The sequence below is a fragment of the Sorex fumeus genome, unplaced genomic scaffold, assembly GCF_029834395.1.
Source record: "Sorex fumeus unplaced genomic scaffold, SorFum_2.1 ptg000030l, whole genome shotgun sequence".
Lineage (NCBI taxonomy): Eukaryota > Metazoa > Chordata > Mammalia > Eulipotyphla > Soricidae > Sorex > Sorex fumeus.
Genome location: NW_026606087.1, coordinates 18,965,217 through 18,988,540, shown reverse-complemented (window position 1 = coordinate 18,988,540; position 23,324 = coordinate 18,965,217). Strand labels below are relative to the sequence as shown.

The following is a 23,324-nucleotide window of genomic DNA, read 5'->3' as shown; positions in this document are numbered from 1 at the left end:
GTTTCAACCTATGGAGCAATCTATCTGTCCCATGTATCTACTATCCTTAGGTGTCAGCCTCATGTTATGTTGTTTTATACTCCACAAATGAGTGAAGTCCTTCTATGTCTGTCCCTCGCTTTCTGACTCATTTCACATAGCAAGATACTCTCCATGTCTTTCCATTTATAAGCAAAGTTCATGACTTCATCTCTCCTGACAGCTGCATAGTATTCCATTGTGCAGATGTACCAAAGTTTCTTTAACCAGTCATCTGTTCTAGGGCACTCGGGTTGTTTCCAGATTTTGGATCAGTTCTGGGCCATAGTACAAAAGTTTGCTTTCACTTCGCTTGGGTTCCTTTCTTTGCTTCTCTCTATTCTACACATGAACGAGAGCACTGACTTTTATCTTTCTCTTTCTGACCAATTTCCCTTAGCATGACCCCCTTCCAGGAGTATCCATATGAGGCCGCAGGAAGAAGAGTGTCATTTACAAGTTAGAAAGAGGAACTTTCCTTACAAGGACACCCAAGTTGTATTTTGAAGAAATAACTCAAACATTCCTGAAATTCATGTGGAATAATGATAGGTCCCCCATTCCCCAAACAACTGAAATAATCCTTGGGGAAAAGAAGAAGGGAGGCATAACTTTCCCCAACTTCAAACTGTACTACAACACGGTAGTAATTAAAACGGCATAGTATTAGAATAAAGACAGGCCCTCAGATATAATAGAATTTAATGTATTGACAGAGACCCTCAGGTATATGATCAGTTCATCTTCAATAAAGGAGCAAAAAAAATATGAAGTGGAGCAAGGAAAGCCTCTTCAACAAGCAGTGCTGGAAAAACTGGTAAATTACAAGCAAAAAAATTAAACTCAGACCTCCTTCTACAGCCATGCACAAAGTCAAACCAAAATGGATTAAAGACCTCAATATCATACCTGAATCCATAAGGTACATAGAAGAAAATATAGGTAGAACTCTTCATGCATCAAAGCTAACGGCATCTCCAAAGATGAAAGACCACTGACCAAGCAAGTGGAAGCAAAGATAAACAAATGAAATCACATTAAACTAAGTAGCTTTTATGCCTCAAATGAAACGATGACCAGGATACAAAGACAGCCCACAAAATGGAAAAAATTACTTACTCAACACCTATCTGATAAGGGGTTGATATTAAAGTTACATAAGGCACAGGCAGAATTTTACAAGGAAAAAAAATCCAACCCCATCAAAAAATGGGAAGAAGAGATGAACAGAAACTTTCTCAAAGAAGAAATACAAATGGCCAAGGACACGTAAAAAAATCTTTACATCACTAACCATCAGGGAGATGTAAATCAAAATAACTACGAGATATCATCTCATGCCAAAGACAATGGCACACATCGAAAAGAACAAGAACAGTCATTGCTGGCACAGATGCAGGGAAAAAGGGACTCTCCGTTCATTGCGGCTGGGAATGCCAACTGCTCCGGCCTTTTTGGAAAACAATAAATAACAAAAAAACATAAATTGAACTTCATATGACCCGGCAATACTACTCCTGAGAATATACCCTAGAGGTCCAAAAATACAATGCAGAAAAACCATCTACATTCCAATATCCACTGCAGTACTATACACAACATCCAGAATCTGGAAAGAACCTGAGTGCCCATGAACATACGACTGGATAAAGAGACTATTACTATTGTACATCTCTACAGTGGAACACTATGCAGCCATTAGGAAAAATGAAGTCATGAAATTTCTTATATATGGATGGACAGGGAGAGTACCATGCTGACGGAAATGAGTTAGAGGGCGGGGGACAGACACAGAATGATCACAGTATACATGCACATCTATTTTGTAAAAAAACTTACGTTTAACTGACTAACGCCCAATTTACATGTGATTTTTTAGATGGATTATTGGTAATTTTTCTTCTTTTTTTTTTTTCATTTTTGGCCACAGCCATCAATGCTCAGGGGCTGCTCCTTGCTCTGCACTCAGGAATCACTCCTCGCAGTGGTTGGGGGACCATATGGGATGCTGGGGATTGAACCCGGGTGGATTATGTGCAAGGAAAGTGCCCTCCCCACTGCATTATCACTCTGGCCCCACCCATCTTCTTTAAATCTTTTTACAACCTGAACATTTTAAAAAAGCTTATGTCTTTTAAACAAGGCGGAACTGTTTTTTTAATTTACCAAAAGCGTCACTAACCAGATAACTAACAAGATATTTCATTTTTACTAGAAACAGGAGAGTTGCAACTGCTTCTAGAAAATTCCTTATCTTGGCTAGCACTGAAGAAACTTTATTTTTTTTTACTTTGCTGATTTGGTTTTTGCTGATCTGTTCGAGGTGCTCAGGGCTTACTCTCGGCTCAGCATTCCAGGCTGACCATATGCAGTGCCAGGGATTAAGCCCAGGTTGGCTGTGTGCACGGCAGGCACTGCCCACTGTACTACCTCTCTGGACCTAAAATAATTTTATTTTAAACTAATTCTCTAAAATAAACAAATACTACCCCAACATAGTATTAATAGAAATTCTCTACTTAAACTATTTTTTAAAACAAACAAATGACTCCCTACTATAGCACTCTTATTTTCTCATTGTGATGCTCCACTCATGAACGATGCCAGAAAAGAGAAATACTTGAGAAATAAACTGTTACACTCTTAAAGGGAATCAGACACCAACACTGTCTTTCCCAAATGTGCTATTTACTTTGAAAAGACAGAGCTGTTCTTCTTCATCGGGTAACTGAAATTAGCAGAAGGGTAAAAGACCTCATTTAAACACTTTCAGATTTTGAGTACCCTATAATACAAGCTTTGAAAGACTTTCTTCCTCCTTAGTACAGTTCATTTACCTGGTCATAATAGTACAGAACCTTAAAGTTCTAAAGACAGAACCCTATTTTCTATTCTATTTCTATTTTCTAGCTCTAGAAAGAGTTACTATCAGCACATTCCAGTAATAGGCATGTACTCAAAACTTAAATAACATTTCAGAGGAAAGAAGGAAAACAGATACCAAAAGGTAGGGGGAAAAAAGATGAAAAAAGGTAGCAAAAAGAACTAGAAACCTTAAAAAAATCCATCCAGCTTAATTACATCCAGCTATAATTCCTAACACAAGTCATTTCTCTTAAAAGATGTTTAAAATTAGATGATTAACAATTTAATTTACTCAGCAGTTGTTGAATACCTATATTCAAGCTATTATAGTAGATGCAGTATAAGTCAGGAGACTAAATAAACAGCTCTATCTCGAAGAACTTTACACTCTAATAGGAAAAGAAAACTTTAAGCAAACAGCTGCAGCATGAGAAACATCTTTAAAACTTCCCGGGTAAGTTCAAGTTATTTTAAAATAAAGAAAATGAAAATTTAAAGGCCTGTTATAACTTTCAGCTTATAATACACTATACTGCCAGATTTAAATGAAATTTAAAGTTTTAATAAAGTATATGATATTCTCAGTTCATGGCAAAAAGAAGAGATTCTAAGGATCGAATCTTTAAAGACAATTAGGTCCTAGAAGTTTACTTACCTTTAAAACATTCCCTTCACAAAAGTAGTGACTACCTTAACAGAGAGATTATTCTCTTGGGTAACTCACTGACAGATCTGATTACTTTCCTTTTTAAGGACTAAAAAGAACTGCATGCTTATTATTTGAATAATTAAACCAAGACTGGGAAGAAATACTCCTTCAAAATGAAATGGTGGGGAGGGAGAAAAAAGAAAATTGGTAATTCAGTAAACCATTTCACAGAAAGCCTAAACCACTCGTATGGTCCACAGAACTATTGAAAGTAGTTCGCCTTCCCCATTACAGAAGCCAAGGATGATAAGTAGTCCGGAAGAAAAAGCAAAAGGGTATTATCTCCTGACCTACAACTTTTCACAGTCCAACAGTTCAATGAAGACAAAGAAAATCATGCTGGAATATGTGTTTCCAAATTGTAACAATAAACAACTTTTCGCAGGTGGTTGAAGTTAAGCATCTCACCAAGGATATAAGCGTAAGAAATAATGCTGCAAAATATTAAGTTTAACTCAAATAATAGAATTGATAGATGAATAAATTATTTTGAACATTAAAAAAAACTTAAGCCAGTCTCAGAGAATGGGAACATAAAAATAGATGAATATTGAAATGATCTCTCCCTAAAAATTCTTTGTTCAATTGAACATACATTTAATATGCTGGGAATACTTTTTCTCAGAATGAAACAGGGGCGAGAGTGACAGCACAGTGGGTAAGGCGCTGGCCTTGCACATGGCTGACCCAGGTTCAATCCTGGCCATTCCATATGGTCCCTCGAGCACCATGGAGTGATTCCTGAATGCACAGCCAGGAGTAAGCCCTGAGCATTGCCATATGTGGCCCAAAATCAAACAAATAAAAAAGAGTGAAACAAAACTCCTTCCTCGAGTCCCTGAGTACCACATGTCACCCAAAAACAAACTTAAAAAAAAATCCAACAAATTCAGACTATTTCCCTTTTTCCTTCCATCTACATATGATTTTCACAAGGTCTAGCCACTGGACAACATAGAGAGAGAAAAACACTTGGAAATGTCTAAGCAGAAAGACCAAGGAAGCTAAATCCCTGGTGTCACTAGTTTCCCCTCAGCCCGGGACTGCCTTGCTCCATGATCTTGATGTTGAGAAAACAAAAACTTCTATTTCGTTTGAGCCTTATTTGGGAGTCTCTTTTATGCACAGTAAGTACAATTCCTAACTCCTCGTCCCATTAGAATTTATTTTCTACAGAGCAGCCAGAGACGATTTGAAAGCAGAAGTCAAATCTTATTATTGGGTGTCCATCACACTTTCAACTAAATGTAGCTGCTTAATTTGGCCAATGAGGACTTCAATCTGGCCCTACTTTTCCACCAATCTGCATAGCATCCTTCACCTGCTAAGCGTACACTCCGCTTCTTTCCTCCCTCTCCTCCCCACTAGAAAATAGACGTGAAGCAACAACTGTCCTCAGTATGCAAATCTCAGCACCTGGCACGCAGCAAGACCACAGTAAATATGGGGCTAGGGCGGGGGGGGGGGGGGGGGGGGGGGGGATGGAGGGGGAGGGGAGAGAGAGGGAAAGAAAGAGGGAGAGAGGGAGAGGGAGGGAGAGAGGAAAAGAGAGAGGAAGAGAGGGAGAGAGAGAAAGGGAGACAGGGAGACAGAGGGAGAGGGAGAGAGAGGGAAAGAGGGAGAGAGGGAAACAAAAAGGGAGAGAGGAGTGGAGGAGGAGGGGGAGGGAGGGAGGGAGGGAGAGGGAGGGAGAGAGAGGGAGAGAGGGAGAGGGAGAGAGGGGGAGAGAGAGAGAGAGAGAGAGAGAGAGAGAGAGAGAGAGAGAGAGACTAGGGCAAGGGCGATAGTACAGCAAGTAAAGCATTTGCCTTGGATGCGATCAACCTGGATTCATTCAAGTTGATTCCCATGTACCACCAGGAGTGATCCTCAATTACAGAGCCAAGAGTAAGTCTTGAGCACCATTGGGTGTGGCCCAAAAGTAAGCAAACAAATAATAGGCTAAAGATAAGGGGTGTGTGTGTGTGTGTGTGTGTGTGTGTGTGTGTGTGTGTGTGTAAAGGATCTAGGGTATATACTAAATTGTTAACACTAATTACCTCTAGGACAGTGAGAGAAATTAGAAAAAGAGGGACTTTCGTTTGTTTTACTTTATTTATTATTATTTGTATAATATATGGCAGGAATAACATTTAGATGTACTTGGAACAGAAGTGTATTAAGATGCATTCACATATCCATATAAATCCATTATACTCAGATATAATCCAAACCAGAGCAAGGTGGGAGGACCATGATGATTAAATAAACAACTTTTGAAAGGATTCAATTAAGGGAATAAAATTTCTTACTAAACTTTTAATAGCTCTCATAAAGGCTTTACTTTCACCTAAAATAGTAAGAACACCACATAAAAAGTCTGTCAGTAGTATGTTATACATCAAATTAGCTACAATGAATTGTGAAGAATTAATTTCCACTTACTATCCTTTGCTCGGCAGGAATTTTTAAAGCTCTTCCCTCCCCTATATATCTTTCCAGAGAAGTATACTTACACTATTTCATGTCAGAAAATATGCATTTGCAGGAAATCTGCATTCTCTGTTGGGAGAGACCCCAACAGGCAGTGCGCAGGCCCACGTGGTGCCCAGACTGTACCTCAAAGCACGTGCTCGGTCGTGCGGCTGTCTCTGCTGTCTCTCCAGGCTGTCTCAGAGACATCTTTTATCTATCACAGCCCTCATCTAAGTATCTAATGTCTTTTAATAATCTTACAACTGGGGGTGGGGTGGGAACCTGGGGACATTGGTGGAGGGAAGTTGACATTGCTGGTGGGATTGGCATAGAACACTGTATCGATGAAGCTCTCCTATGAATAACTGTATGGATCATAGTTTCTTAATAAAAACTAAGTCACTGTCCTCCCGCTGTTCATTGATTTGCTCGAGCGGTCCCAGTAACGTCTCCATTTTGAGACTTGTTACTGTGTTTGGCATACTGAATACCTCATGGGTAGCTCGCCAAAGCTCTGCTGAGCGGGCGAGACACTCTCGGTAGCTTGCCGGGCTCTCCGAGAGGGGCAGAGGAATCGAACCGAGCGCGGCCAGGGTGGCTGCGCGCAAGGCAAACGCCCTACCGCTGTGCTATCGCTCCAGCCCAATAAAAACTAAATAAGCCAAAAATAGTATTCGTGATCAACTGATGACAAAAATAGTTTAACAACTTGACTGAATCGTATTTTATATAATCCATTCAAGTATACAGTTCAATGTACCAAGCTATGGAACATAACAGATCAGTTTAAAAATCAGTTTAGACCACTGCAGTGCCCATTCACGGCCCTTCCTCGCCCTGTCCTTCAGCCATCAATCTATCTTGGGACGTTTGTCTACTCTGCACATTTTCCATAAGTAGAATCACGCAATGTATGTTATCTTAGATCTCGTTTCACTCAACATTTTTTAAAAGTCCATGCATTAGTGGTTCGTTTCTTTTTATTTCTCAGCAATATTCCATCACAAAGCATGGATATGCTCTACTAGGGCCTCCTGACTCTATGACTTTAATTTCCATTCTGCTGGTTGTACAATGGATACTGGATGATTTGGGAACTTTAGAGGGAAAAGTTAACTTTTATCTAACTTTTATTTAACCCAAATGACACTGGCGAATATTTTTTTAAATCATAGTTATTTATACAAAATGAGGTGTCTTGGGCTGGCAAACAACATATGTCACTGACGCCTCTTACAACTTTTTCTAGCCTTTTCTCCAACTAGAAATAGATACTGACAAGGTTTCTTTCTCTCTCTCAAGCATAAAAAACTCCTACTCTTACTACACCATCTTCTTTTCTTCTTTTTTTTTCCTTTCCTCCTCCTTTTTCTACTTCCCAACTCCTTCTGACTTTCAAACTAACACTTAAATGCCAATAATACCTCTCTTGGCATCCAATTTTTGGAGCCAGTGTGTACTTTGGCTCTACGAGTTACGTTTTCATCTGTGAAATGACAGTTTTAAAAAGGGTACCTCCAAAAGCAGCCCCCAAGCACTGAGAGGAAGAGGCCTAAACACTGCCAGGTGTGGCCCCCAAAACGACGACAACAAAACCCTAAATATAAATTTTAAAGAAGAGTTCTTAGTTAAGGCTGGCTTTCATCATAACTAGAGAATCTGACTGCACGGTTTTAAGATACTGGAAGGAGAAAGGGGTTCTGCATTGTGAAATTTTAAAACCCTAGTCAATCAAAACTGCCACCAAACATTCTTTAAAGTTACTGTTTCAAGTTATCCGAAGGCAAATGTTATCATGTGTGGACTCTACCTTTCTCAGGCTTTCATATTCCTCACGAAGTTCCCCAGGCTTGCTTAATTTGATTGGTGCTCTGAAGATAAATTCTGAAAGAAAGGAGAATGAAACGCTTTTATCAGGATTTTCTAGGGAGGAACCCAGCCCCTGTCCTATGAGCTCCCCACATTAGACACTGCACAGAAATTCTGGACGTCTTAATTTGAGTATTTGTTTCCTCATTTTTCATCTACTTAATAACCTGTATAAGTCAGACACAGTTCTAAGCACCGGGGAGAAGCTGTGACATTTAAGTCCTTGCTCTTACACAACTTACAATCTTCCGGAGGAAAACAGACAACAAACAAGTGCATGTGCACAGTACAACGAGTAAGGTAATGAATGCCATGTAGGAAAATAAGCATAGGAGGCAGAAAAGAATTGTTTTATGCAGATTCTAAAAGCATCTCCCTGTTAAAGGAACAGGTTAAGAGACTATCAGAAGGGGCTGGAGCAATAGCACAGCGGGTAGGGTGTTTGCCTTGCACGAGGCAGACCCGGGTTCAATTCCCAGCATCCCATATGGTCCCCTGAGCACCGCCAGGGGTAATTCCTGAGTGCAAAGCCAGCCAGGAGTAACCCCTGTGCATCACCTGGTGTGACCCAAAAAGCAAAAAAAAAAAAAAAAAAAAAAAAAAACCAGAGAGAGAGATTATCAGAAAAGAACTATATTTAAAATTCTGGATTCAATATCACCTAGTATAGCACTGTATAGCACTGTCCTCCCATTGTTCATCGATTTGCTCGAGCGGGCACCAGTAACGTCTCCATTATGAGACTTGTTACTGTTGTTTCTGGCATATCAAATATGTCACCAAGTAATATTTTAAATAAACTGAAGTTTTATTCATAGATATATTTTTTCCAATGAGTTATTTTCCTGTGTATATTTAGCATATAACCTTATTTTCATCCTAAAAGCAGTTTTAATCATACTCTTCAACATATCAAAGTTCTCCAAATACTTATCACAACTTTATCTTTCTAAAACACTGTATCTCTCCAACCCTGAGTATTCAGTCACTACACACACACCCCACATATTTTTTAAACTGTTAAGCTATTTTTTTCAGCTGAAATTTTGCTTTGTACCCTTCTCTATATATAGTTTTAAATCTGAGATACTGTGGTCCACTGAGGCACACAACAGATGTTGATTACAAAAGCAGGTGATAAGAATCCATTAAGAACAGGAAAAAGGGCCAAAAAATAGTTTAGGGTTCAGGAATGTATACCCTGGATATGCAGGGGCCCAAATGTGATCCCCATTACAACATACTCACCCCCAGCATCACAGGGGGTAGTCCTGAAGGCCCCCAAGCAGCATCACAGGTTATTCTAGTGGTCCCCGATACCAACTGGGGTGGCCCTAGTAGCCCCCATATGTGGGGCCCTAACTGTGAAATGACTAGCCTCCTAGTGGGCTAAGTATGGCTGAGAGACACCCCCAAACTCTCTGAGCACTGCTTAGGAAACCTTCCCCAAAACAGGAATGAAAGGTAAATCCTAAATGTTTTATATATACATATAAAACATATATATATACATACACATATGTTATGTATGTATATATCACTGTATCCTAAATCCTAAATGTTTTATATATACATATAAAACATATATGTACATACACATATATGTTATGTATGTATATATCACTGTATCACTGTCCTCCCGTTGTTCATCGATTTACTCGAGCAGGCACCAATAACATCTCTATTCGCCCCAGCCCTGAGATTTTTGCAGTCTCTCCTTACTCATCTTCCCCAACAAGTATTGGAGGCTCTTTCAGGGTCAGGGAAATGAGACCCATTATTGTTACTGTTTTTGCATATTGAATATACCACGGGTAGCTTGCCAGGCTCTGCTGTGCAGGCTGGGTACTCTCAGTTAGTTTGCCAGGCTCTCCAAGAGGGAGTGTATATATATATATATATATATTTATAAAGAAGGGTGAAAGTATAATCCTCTACCGCCTTAAATGCAGATATTTCTACACACCCTGTATTGTATTTGTATGTATTTTAGAGCTCTAAAGACAGCACTGATTCTAATGTCTACTAACAATTATACATGCATTTGAGGTTGGTATGTATTTGTTATGTAAAAATTATGCCCATCAAAAAGCTGACTTCAGTCCTCTAAGTTCTTTCAACCACTTCAGGCCCTCCCTCAGAAACACTGATCTTAAAACAGATGCAGAAAACAAGAACTTAAAACTCTACCAAGTAAATGACATCGGTCAGACCCTGGGTTTGGGAGGCAAACCACAACTTTACCTGCTTAAAAGAAGTAATAAGTCCTGGCAGAACTATTTTAATCCTACATCAAAAGCACCCTTCTCAAGAAATATGATCTTTAAAGAAAATTAGGTCCTTAAAACAAAACAAAACAAAAAAACAGCTCATGCAATCTATTTATGGAGAACCTATTATGTGTAAGACACTTCACATACATTTTCTCATTGAATCTTCACGGGAACTTTATAAGAATGATGCCCACTTTAAAATTATGAAAACAAGAATTTTATAACTCGCCCAAGTCACAGAACTAGTACAAGGCTAAAGAAAGAGATAAGCATTAGTAGGAATAGAGGAAAATTAAAAGATTTGAAAGATCTCATATTGAAAGTATTTGAAAAAAGAATATATTAAAATCATGAACTTGCATGAACCTACAACAGCAAAAAAAATAGAAAGATTATTAAAAGAAATTAAAACATTTTAAGTTTGGGCAAGAAATTTTACCATACCACAACTGAAATTAGACAAAAGATAGACCAAATAATAAAGATAAAGAAAAACTAATAAAATTAACAGCCATGTCTATTACATTTACATAATCAATAAACAGACTATATACTCCTTAAAGCAAACAAGGAACAAATAAAACTACACTAGGTCATAGGGCCAGAACAACAGTACAGCGGGAGGGCACTTGCCTTGCACACAGCCAAGCCAGGTTCAATCCCTGACATCTCATATGGTTCCCCAAGCACCACCAGGAGAGTAATTCCTGAGTATGCGCCAGGACTGTAAGCCCTAAGCATAGCTGGGTGTGTTCCAAAAAGCCAAAGCCAAAACCAAAACAAAACATACTAGGTCACAAGGAAGTGATACGTTTTTTTCAAATAATTCATATTGTACAAATTGCTTTGGAATCCCTGTTGTCATTTTCAAAGATAAGTTTCCCCGATACCTGGGTCATTATTCTGCATTACTTATATACTTTCTCAATAAATTCTCTTTCTGCTTGTATTTGCCAGAGTAGATTTTTGCTAATTCAAATTAACACCCCTGGTTCATTCTATTTTTTTTTCACATGGTGCCATAAAATAACTTCTAAACCCACCCCTAGTAAAACTAATCAAAGGGAAAACTAGAGAGAAGACAAAGTAGTATTAAGTATAAAAGAGAGAGAACCAAAATATAGACTTCATAATTAAATATTTAGATTATTAAGATGAAAATCTACAATAAATGATCTTGCATGTGTATCCCTTTATATGTCTGCAAGTATTTCCATAAACTATTGGAGTACAAATTAGGAGTCAGAGAATAGGCACTTTGGGGCTGGGGGATGTGTGACTGAAGTGGCAGAGTCTGATATATGTGAGTATTGTTGAGATGAAGGAACTGTGGTTTGCTTTTTCTTTATCTGCAGGTATAATTTATTTTAAAAAATCATCAATAGTACAGGCACATCCATGAACAGTGAAATTCCCTTTGGGGATTTTAAGGATCAGAGAAGGATATTTATTGTTTTCAAGCTCAAACTTCACATGTCAAGTCAAGCAACATTCTATCTGTAATCTGAATCAGCCTCGACTTATTGAAGGCCACTAGCAGGAGGCAATTTATACTTACCAAAACGAGTTATAATACATATTAGCATAATCTTAGATTAATTATGTTTTCATTTTGGAAGTTCTCGCCACAGCAATCAGACAAGAAAAAAGATAGCAAAGGGATCCAAATTGGAAAAGATAAAAGCCAAACTATCACTATTTGCAGGTGACATAATATATATTGAAAATTCTAAATTTAGACTCCACCAAAAAATTCTTAGAAACAATAAACCAATACAGTATGGTAGCAGGTTACAAAATTAATACACAAAAGTCTGATGCATTTCTGTATGGTAATAGTGAAGTAGAAGAAAATACAGAGGTATAAAAAAAAATCATACAACTTGCCATGATATATTATGGATAGAACTAGAGGGTATCATGCTGAGTGAAGTTAGTTAGAAGGAAAGGGACAGATACAAAATGAGCTCTCTCATATGTGGGACTTAAAGGTACACAGTAATTAAAGGCCAAAGGCAGCAGACGTGGAAAGTAGGTCTAGAGGACTGACCTGAGTTAGAATCAGAGGGTGGGGGAGGGGTCAGGGGTTGAAGGGGAGGAGCCTTTGGGACCTTGGTGGAAGGAAGCAGGAAATCTGGTCATCAGTGTGGTGTTGGAATGATGTATGTATGAAACCATCATTAACAATATTGTAAATCACAGTATCTCAATAAAGATTTAAGATTAATGATACTTAATGGTTTAAGAACAGTGGTATGGTGCCGTGAGCAGGTCAACCGATACCTGTAGGACAAGTGCATCAGCAGCCTGATGGTGTCTTCACTTCCTGATAACCCAAAATTGCAGTTATGGTCAGGCCCCAACAACTTGGGACCAAGTTTATCAAAAAATTAAATGGCCAAAAGTTAGGTATGTGGGAGCCACTCTCACAAACCACCTCCAGCTCAGTGATACAAGCTCATTTATCGACCTTATTTCAGAGACCCATAAACCAACCCCGAAAGAGATCAAAAGCCACAATTAATCTTGGACCCACACATGGCTGAACAGACAGGGGTAAATCAGAGGGGTGTGGTGCCTGGTGCCTGCCCAAGCAGAGTCCCCAGCAGCCACTTGCTTCCACAATCCAAAATTGCTGCTGCACCCCCAGCCTGATTCTACCATCTCAGGATAGACCTCACCAAGATATAATCTGCTGAAAATTCTGGTATGTGGGTTTTGTGACTGAAATCTCCAGGCTTTCTTGGAATTGGGATGGGCTGCCTTCCCCCACCTCTCTGTACTTCTGGAAACCTTGGTGGTCACATCCAGACCCCAAAGTTAAAAGCTACTCCAGCCTTACCATCCCAGTAAAAAGTACTGAATGCCCTGAACAAACACCATGACCTCCTAGCGCCTGTATTGCAAACCACAATGCACAAAAGGAAAAGGAGAGAGCAAGAAGGAAAGTGCCTCCCATAGATGCAAATCACCAAACTAAAAATACCATATAATTTCAAACAATAAATAAACAGAATTCCCATTCTGGGAACTGGGTACAGGTTCACTGTTTTTTGAGAACTGCATAGTTAAGCTAAAAATTCTTTCCTGCTGGAGTTTGGGATTTTGGTACATGCTAGACAGAGGATGCCTATATGATTTTTATTTTTTGGTGGGGGGAGGGGGCGGATAGGGGGAACCATCTAAGCATCATGTCTCTAACAAGAGACATTCCTGGTTTCATGACCCGCCACATTTCACATGTGCTGTCACAAGTGAGTGAGGAAAGCAGGTAAAAAGGATTCCTGGAGCAGTGGAGCTACTCTGTGACATTGCAACCATGCACAGGAATCATTACATACCAACCAAATCCACAGAATGTACCCACTATGAGTGAGTCCTAAGGAATACTTTCAATACTGATATTTTCAGCACTAATATAGGTATTTTCAAGTGTGTCAGTATCAGACAAACTACTATTTTCTTCACCTCACAGGGGAAAAAAGAAACCCTAGAACCTACTTTGAGGCGTCACGGAGATTCTGAATAGTTTGTATCTGAATCCGTCGGATGAAGGTGTTTTCAGAATGCCTACCTTCTGACTAGTAAGGCAAACAGGAAGAGAAACTCTGAAAATACGATGGCTTAAAAATGACACATGCCTGTGGCCAGTGACCTAAGCCATGTATTGCACTCAGTCTAATGTGAATTGCAGGAGCAGTTGTACTTCCTTAAGCCCTTCCTGAAAAGTATCTTCTCTGGGATGGGGTGACAGGTCTAATACAGGAAACACATTACAAAGCAGCCACTTTAATAATCACACCAAGCCTTCAGGAATGAAGTGTCATTGTCAAAACCACCACACTCAAGACAAAATTAGAAAAGAAACCTCATTCAATTGTTCTTGGGGAGATGATATCCTAACAACTCTTAAATATAAGGGTAGGAGCTGGATGTTCTCGAGTTGTAACCCCTAAATGTTCAATGTTTGATCATACAACAGAACGAGGAAGAGTTCTGTACTTTAGAGTCTCAAGGCTAAGGCCAAGATCAACCTACGTCCTTTTTTTTTTTCCTTTAAGTATAACAGGTTTTATTTGAAAGTTTTGAGAGTGGGGAGGGTGGGACGGAGACAGAAAGACAAAGAGAAAAATGAGAGCGCATGCATTTCTCCAAAGGGATCCCCAGTACACATCCCAGTTCTAGATATGAAAGTATGAAAGCACACATCCCAAGAGGGGCAAGAGGGGAAAGGCAGGAACTCATGTACTCCAGAGAGTATGGCAAGAAACACTTGGGTACAGGCAACATGTGTGCTTGGGCAGCATATGCACTCAGCAGGGACATATGTGCTCGGGCAGCATATATACACCAAGGTTCTAGTCTGAATACTTCCCTTTCCTAGCTGTTTGTGCCTGGGCAAATAAAAACAACTCTTTGCACATTCCATGATACTAGTTTAGATGGTTTTATTGATTCAACACCATCCCATCGGCAAAATAAACAAATGGGGTCATATCAAACTAAAAGGCATCTGCGCTTTGAAAAAAACTATTACTAAAACAAAGAAAAGACATATTACTGAGTGAGAGAAAAAAGTCATGTACCAGGCAGCTGAGATAGAGAAGGGACCACCAAGCAAAGGATGCTTGGAAGCCTCGCTCGGGATGGGAGATGTGTGCTGAAAGTAGACTATGGATCGAACATGATGGTCACATATCACCTGAATTGCAAACCATAACACCCAAAAGGAGGGGGGGCGTGGAATGTGCCTGCCACAGAGAGGAGGGGAGGGATTGGATGGGGCTGGCAGGAGGGATACTGGGAACATTGGTGGTGAAGAATGGGCACTGGTGGAGGGATGGGTACTCGACTATTGAATGACTGAAATGTAATCATGAAAGTGTTTAAGTCTGTTATTCTATCTTATGGTGTTTCATTAAAAAAATTTTAAATACAAAAAAATTTTTAAAAATTCAAAATGTCACGTACCACACATTTAACAAAGGGCTAATATTCAAGATACACAACGCATTCACAAAAATTAACAACAGAAAAACATCAAAAATGTGGAGAAGGCCCACATCCCTGTATTTGTGGGAATCCCAGCAGATACGTCCATACTGCAAAGCTGACACCCAGTTAAAAAAAAATCAACTTCAGCGCACCTTCCAGATAAAAATGCTGAACTTCCTGAAATCTCAAACTCTACAACACTGATAAACCAGCAGTAGTAGCACAACAAATTGGAGAAGGCAACCAATCTTGAAACATAAACACAGAAGGTTTTACCTGTAAACAACATCTTAGTCCTCATACAAGGACTTAATATCTCTATGATGTGATACAACAATTTATTGGTCCATGGTTGGAAGCCAGCCTCAAGTGCTGGGGAAGAGGTCAGTTGCAATAGAGAAGAGGCCAACAGGACAATGACAGTTAGAAATCATCACTCTGGATAAGATCTGTGCGCTGAAAGTCAGTAAAGGAACAAACATGATGATCTGTCAGTACCTGTATTGCAAACCATAATGCACAAAAGGAGAGGCAGAGTGGGGCGGGGGGCGGGGGGGAGGTCTCTGCTACAGAGGCAGGGCTGGGAGAAGGTGGGGGTGGCAGGAAGGAAACTGGGGACATTGGCCATGGGAAATGTACACTGGGGGAGGGATGGCTCTTGAAACACTGACTGAAACCCAATCATGAACAGCTTTGTAACGGTGTATTTCATGGTGATTCAATTTTTAAAAATTATTATTATTATTATTTTAATGTGGAGAAGGGCCTTTCAGCAGAAACAGCCATCTTCCAGTAAATCACCAAAATGGCCAACATGAAGGGAAAGAGGGGGGCACACTATATGTTCTCTAGACCTTTTAGGAAACAAGGAGTTGTTCTTTGGCCACATACATGTAGACCTACAAGAAAGGGGGAAGCAGACCTAGAGGGAAGGACACTGCTTGAAAGGAATGCCTCACTAACGTTACCACGGCAAAATCGGAAGTCTCCAATGTTACCCAGCATGCACTTAGCATTGTCATTAACAAAGGAGTCGAGGGCAAGATTTGTGCCAAGGAATTAATGTTCATATTGAGCACTCCAAGGGTCAAGACAGCTTCCTGAACCAGGTGAAGGAAAGCGATCAGAAAAAGAAGCCAAAGAGAAAGGGACTTGGGTCCAACTGAAGCGCCAGCCTGCTCCACCCAGAGCAGCTCACTGCGAGAACCGAGGAACCCATCCCCCAAGAATTCGTGGCACAGGAGGTGTGTGTTTGTTTTAAATACACATATATACATACATAAATATATATTAATTGGGAGAAGAGCTTAAACAGAAACTTCTTTGAAGACATACAGCTGGCCAACTTTATTGGGGTTGAAGGGCACACCCAGCAGTGCTTAGGACTTACTCCTGGCTCTGTGCTCAGGAATCACTCCTAGCAGGGCTTGGGGGACTATATGGGATGCCGGGGGTTGAATCTGGGTCCCTAGCATGCAAAGCAAGCACCCTATCCAGTGTACTACCTCTCCAGCCTCAACAGCTGGCTGACTTGCATGTTTAAAAACAAACAAACAAAAACCCTCAGCATCCTGATTATCAGGGAAATGCAAATCAAAACATCAAGGTGTCACCTCAACTAATGAGAATGTCTATATCAAAGAGGTGCTGCTGGGGATGTAGAAGAAAAGGAATCATCACTCAATGTTGGTAGAAGCCTGACTTGGTTCAGCCTCTATGGAAAACAGTATGGAGATTTCTCAAAAAGTTAAAAAAAAAGGGGCCCTACTGCTTGCTGCTCCACCATCCGGGTGACTTGCTTCCCGCTGATATCACTGAGACTATTTGTGCTTGTTTCTTTGGTGGTCTTTGTTTCTGGCTTTTGGGCCATCACACCCGGTGATGCTCAGGGGTTACTCCTGGCTCTGCACTGAGAAATTACTCCTGGCGGTGCTCGGGGGACCATACAAGATGCTAGGGATCGAACCTGGGTCAGCGCATGGAAGGCAAATGCCCTCCCTGCTGTACTATCACTTTGGCCTCAACTGGGCCTATTCTGAACAGGAAGCAGAACCCCTTTCTTCTGCACTATATTAAGGGCCCAAACCACAGCTCCAGCCTGACCTTCTGCTTCCTGCTCCAACATCCCAGGACAGGCAGAGAAAACAGAGGGCAACCTCCAGCTTAATCCCTCAGCATCTTCCGGAAGAATAACTGAAAGACTCAGGTCAGCAAGAATACTAGAAAACCAGTTGGGGAAAAACAGTGAAGCTCAATGAGTGGGAACAATATCACAGGAGACATAAACAACACAAGTAAGGCCTCAGTAAGTCCTTCAGTGACACTATGATGAAGAGGTTTGCCGAGTTCAAAGAAAGGATAGCACAAGTAGCCAGCAATGCACAAGGAAGTACAAGTTGAAATGAATAAACTACCACCGTCAGAAAGGGCAGAAATGAAGAACATGAAAGGTGATACAAAAAGAGCCAATGGAAGCTCTGAACAGCAGAATAACAGAAGCTGAGCAACAGATGAGGAGCTCCAAGGCAAGGAGATGGAAACCTCTAGGAAAAAGCAGAAGGTGGAAAATCGTGTAATAGCACTATGGGATGAGTCCAAGAAGAACAATATAAGAATCACTAGAGTCCCTGAAGAACTGGAAGGTAAACAATATGAAGAAACAATAGTTAAAGAAACCATCAATAAGAACTTTCCAGAATTGAGGATTACAGGCACCGAGATCCAAGAGGTCCAAAGGGTCCCAGTGAAAATAGACCCAATCAGGAAAACTCCAGACACATTATATTCAAAATGGCTAAATCCAAAGACAAAGATAGAACACTGAAAATAGCAAGATGAAAAAAAGGAACTTACATATGAAGGAAAGCCCATAAGCAGATCTAGCAAATGAAACTCTACAAGCCAGAAGAATATGGAAGGATATATAGTACGAGAACTTAACAAAATCAACACCTCACCAAGAATACTCTCTCCAGCTAGATTATCTTACAGATCTGAAGGAACTGTACAGGGCTTTATGGACAAGTTTAGGGAATTCATAGCCTTGAAACCAGTTTTGCAACAAGCATTAAAAGAGTTCCTTTAAAGGACAGGAGAAACTTTCCATTGAACGAGGGTTGGTCACATGCAAGGCAAACACCCTACTCACTGTACTATCGCACGAAATTGCACTGAGTATGGCACTCTACTAATAATGGTGCATATAGTTGTCTAATACTAGATTAAGAAAGGTTAAAATCATATAGAAATTAATCACAAATTGATTTTGATTGATTTATTTTTTGATAATCCTACTTGCCATGCCCAGTTTTCATAATATATATATGTATATATATAGATTTACCTTTATATAGATATATCTATATATATATCTATATATATATATAGTTCTTGAGGGCTGGAGAGATAGCACAGCAGATAGGGCATTTGCCTTGCAAGCGGCCAACATGGCCAACCCGAGTTTGATTCCTCCACCCCTCTCAGAGAGCCTGGCAAGCTACCGAGAGTATCTCGCCCGCACAGCAAAGCCTGGCAAGCTACCCATGACGTACTCAATATGCCAAACACAGTAACAAGTGTCACAATGGAGATGTCACTGGGCCCGCTCAAGCAAATCGATGAACAACGGGAAGACACTGATAGTGACAGTCATAGTTCTCGTACTATATATCCTTCCAGTTGCACTGGACCAAATAATATGAAATAAATTTGTTATATGCCTGCCAAGGGGGCAAGCTGGAGGGTAGAGGGAATTGGGGATACTGGTAGAAGGAAGGGGACACTGGTGGTGGGACTAGTGTTGGACACTGTATGCCAGAAACAACTCTATTATGAACTCTATTATGGGGAGACGCGAGATGAAATTGTGGTATAAATACATAATACTACTGAACTATAAGGATATTTGTATATTTGTATATCATGGTATCTCAAAAAACATTTTAGGAGTGGTATCTCAGTAAACATTTTAGGGGGAAATTTTTTTAAATAAAGTTTACACAAAGGAAAGACCATAAATGAAAAATTAACTCAAACCCCTTCCTAATGCCATGCACAAAAGTCAACTCAAAACAGACTAAAGAACTTGATAAGATAAGAATCACTAGAGTCCCTGAAGGTAAATAATATGAAGAAACAACAGTTAAAGAAACCATCAATAAGAACTTTCCAGAATTGAGGATTACAGGCACTGAGATCCAAGAGCTGAATCTATAGGGAAGAACATAGGCAGAACTCTCCATGACAATGAACTGGAAGCATCTTAAGAATGAAACAACAACAACAAAAAAAATTTAAACAGAACTACCATATAGTCCAGCAACTTCACTCCTAAGTATCTCTCCAAAGATGGCAAAATCATTACTTTAAAAAGATATAGGCATACTGACGTTTATGACAGTGTTACTTACACTAGCCACGATGTGGAAATAATGTAAACATCCAGTAGCAGACGAAAGGATAAAGAAATTGTGGCATATATAACCAAGCGACAGTAAAGTGGGCAGGGCATTTGCCTTGCATGCGGCCAATCAAGATTAGATCCCTGGCATCCCATATGGTCCCCTGAGTCACCAGGAGTGACCCCTGAGCAGAGAGCCAGGAGTAAGCCCTGAGCAGCACTGGGTGTGGCAGAAGGGAGGGAGGAAGGAGAGGAGAGGAGAGAAGAGGGGAGAAGGGGGAGGGGAGGGGATGAAACTGTGGTGTAACCACGCAATAAAGTACTATTGAACTTGTCACTTGTATCACTTGTCATCCCATTATTCATCGATTTGCTTGAGCAGGCACCAGTAACGTCTCCATTTGTTCCTGTCATATGCTAGTGTAGTCCAATGGCATCTTCTCACTCCAGGAACACGAAGAGCCTCAAACTGTTTGTTCAGGGTTTTGACAAAGAAGTCTGACCATCTCGTAGGTGGGCGGCCACGCGTCCTTTTGACATCTCGTGGAATCCAATCGGTAACAGCTCCAGTCCAGCGGTCGTCTCTAAATCACATTACGTGTCCAGCCCATCTGATTTTCAACGCCTTAGCAAACAAGACAGCGTCCCTGATTCTTGAGTGTCGACGGAGGTTGGAACTCTGGATTCCTTCTCTCACTTGAGTGAAATGTGATATTCTAAGCATAACTCTTTCAATTCCTCTTTGGGATACCCGAATAGCATTCTCGTCCTATTTTTGTAGGACCCAAGTCTCTGAAGTGTATGTTAGTGCAGGAAGAACGGTAGAGTCAAAAAGATGTGCCCAAAGCCGGAGGTTCTTCATCCTCTTTACAACTCCTTCAACGCTCTTGAAGGTGCTCCACAGAGCTCTCTTCCTCCTGCGCAGTTCTGGCGCCAAGTCATTCCTCATGTTGAGTTCTCGACCCAGGTACACATAGCTGCTGCATTCGGAGATGTTTGTTCCGTTGAGAGTAAATGGAACATCAGGGACTAGTCCATTTTTCATGAACTACTAAACTATAAGGAAAAAATTCTGCGTTTGCTACAACACGGATGGAACTGACAGGTGTCATACTGAGGTCAGCAAGTCAGAAGGAGAAAGGCAAATATCAGAGGATCTCATTCATGCATGGCATATAAAGAAATAAAACAAGGGAACGGACAACATCCGATGAAAACAAACCCACAATCTCTTATGATGAAACCAAGATTACCAAAGGGAAGGGTGCAGAAAATGATCCTATGGGCAGTGGTGGGCAGATATTAATAATTCGGTGGTAGCCACGCTGTCATAATGTTAGCCCCCTAAAACACATAAATCAATGTTACTTAAAAATATTTTTCTTAAAACTACTTGGCATTTGTCATTAAATATTGCATTGACTAATGTCACTGTGGTTGACCTCTGCTAGAATAAGAAAGGTTTGTTTACTCTCTATCCTGCTAAGGGCTATTATATATTTGTAATAGTGAATAAACATTTCATTTATATCAAAAAAATATTTTTCTTTTAATCTCTTGACACTTGAATTTCTTCATCTATAGTTTGGTAATACAACTATCTCAGAATATAGACAAGTTCAAGAACAATGAATTAAGAGCTTACGAGTTACTGTGTTAAATCACTTTGCACTGTACATACATGTGATTATACTACACATTTCAAAGTAGTATGCTGGAGGCTAACATATTTTAACCAAAATATTATTTTGTTGTTATTTTTTTTTTGTAATGGCAAGAATTGGTTCTAGACTGGAACAATAGTACAGTAGGTAGGGAGTTTAAGTAGCACATGGCCAACCTGGGTTTCATCTCTAGCACTCCATATGGTCCCCTGAACCCAACAAGAGTGATTCCTGAATGCAAAGCCAGGAGTAATCCCTGAGCACAGCTGGGTGTGGCCAAAAAACCAAACAAAGAATGATTTACTTTGTATGATGTAAAAAAAAAAAAATATATATATATATTTTAAAGAATTGGCTCTATGCCACTTGCACTTCAGTATGATTTAAGGGATCATTTATGGGACACAAACTCTTGCATACCTCTTCAGCATCATCTCACTTTGTTTCTTATCTCATACTTTGTATTTCATCAACAGCTTACAGTTATAGGGCCAAATAATGCCAATCCTAAAATAAACTATACTACGTATATAACTTATATCTCCCAGGTTCTGCCTAAATGCCCTGACCTTCCACTCTTACTCTTCCACAGCCAATTTTATGCCAAGATAAAAAAAAAAAAAAACTCATACTTAAAATTCAGCTCAGGGCCAGAGGAATAGTTCAAAAGGCCAGTGCATATGATTTGTATGTGGGAGGTCCAGGTTTTGATTCCTGGCATAGCATGAGCCCCCAAACATCACTGGGACCAAGCACAGAGGCACAGACCCTGAGCGCTGTCACGGGGTAGCCCAAAACAATAATAACCACCACCAAAAACATCTAAATTTCTGCAGCTCCTAAGATAATACAAAGCCAAAAGATAAACTTTGACAAAGTATTTGACACCCACATTATAAAAGACAAACCTCCATCTCTCCTGGCAATCAGCAGCATTATGATGGCTGGCAGCTACAGGGTGCTTATATTAGCACAACAGGCCCATTTCCAATCACTTTATAGTAATCCACTTAATCTCCGTGAAGAGCCGAAAGGGAGATGCTGCGGTTATCACCACTTCACAGATGAGGAAGCTGAAGCATGGTGTTCAGCTTGCCCAAAATAACACTGCTCTAAGTGAAAGAACCAAGTTACATCCAGGCAATCTGGCTCCAGGATCGTCCCAATATGCTTCATTACCTCTTTAATATTTGGAGGAAGGAGCCCAGGTGATGGCTCAGAGAGGAGTGAATGGATGCAAGCACCCTTGGTCTGGTCTCCGGCACTCTAAGATCCCCGAGAACCACGAGGCGCGGCCCCTGACCACTCCTGGGTATGGCCCAAAGGACTATACAAGGGAAAACATATACGCTGGGGAAGGTAACAACTCTTATCTAGCAAAGTGCACAGGTTATGAATGGCAGTTTATAGAAAAACTAATTCAAACAATCATTAAAATGTTCCATTTCATTCCTATTTCAAGATACTATAAACGCTGTCATATTGACAAAGAACATGAAGTCCAGGTTGGAACACAGATCCTTTATGGTTAAACCTGTATCATATCTGTGCAGAAAAATGATCTACAGGACTGTTCGCTGCAGATCACTCACAATATTAAACACCAGCAGCAACAACCTAAATGCCCTTCAAACCCAGACTGAATTAGTTACCAGAAGTCCGGGAGGCCGCTGGTCTACTTATATACAGGTTTTCGTTCTTGCTCTGGTGGGTTTACTGGTGACTTTTGTTAGACTGCTACTCACTGTGTATGTAAAACTGCAGAGATCCTGGAAGATGTTCTGTTCCTACAGAGGAGTCACCAGGGGTTCTGACAAGCAACTCGAATGAGGTCAGGCCATCTCACAACCCAACCAGGACCTGCTCTAATTCAAGACTAGCTTTGGGCTAACCAAGTTGATAGGCCTTCAAGGCTCCAGCTCACAGTCTGGGGTGTGGCGCATGACGACCTTCTTTGGAAGGTTTGGACTTTCTTCTTCACCATCACTGCTAAGGGAGTGCTTTACTCTTAGTAGTTTTCCATGAGACCTCTTAGTCTTCTGTCCAGCATAGAGTAAGAAACAGCAAGTCAGAAAAAA

The 23,324-nt window shown here is 40.3% G+C and overlaps 1 protein-coding gene across 1 annotated transcript in view; it reads right to left on the bottom strand.

Annotated features, from left to right (window-relative positions):
• The window catches only part of RNF169 (ring finger protein 169), an 83,210-nt gene that overhangs the window by 41,172 nt on the left and 18,714 nt on the right, over window positions 1-23,324 (bottom strand). Inside the window, exon 2 of the mRNA XM_056116428.1 lies at window positions 7,857-7,930. Coding sequence (XP_055972403.1) covers window positions 7,857-7,930 — 74 coding nt within the window. The remainder of the gene's footprint in view (window positions 1-7,856; window positions 7,931-23,324) is intronic.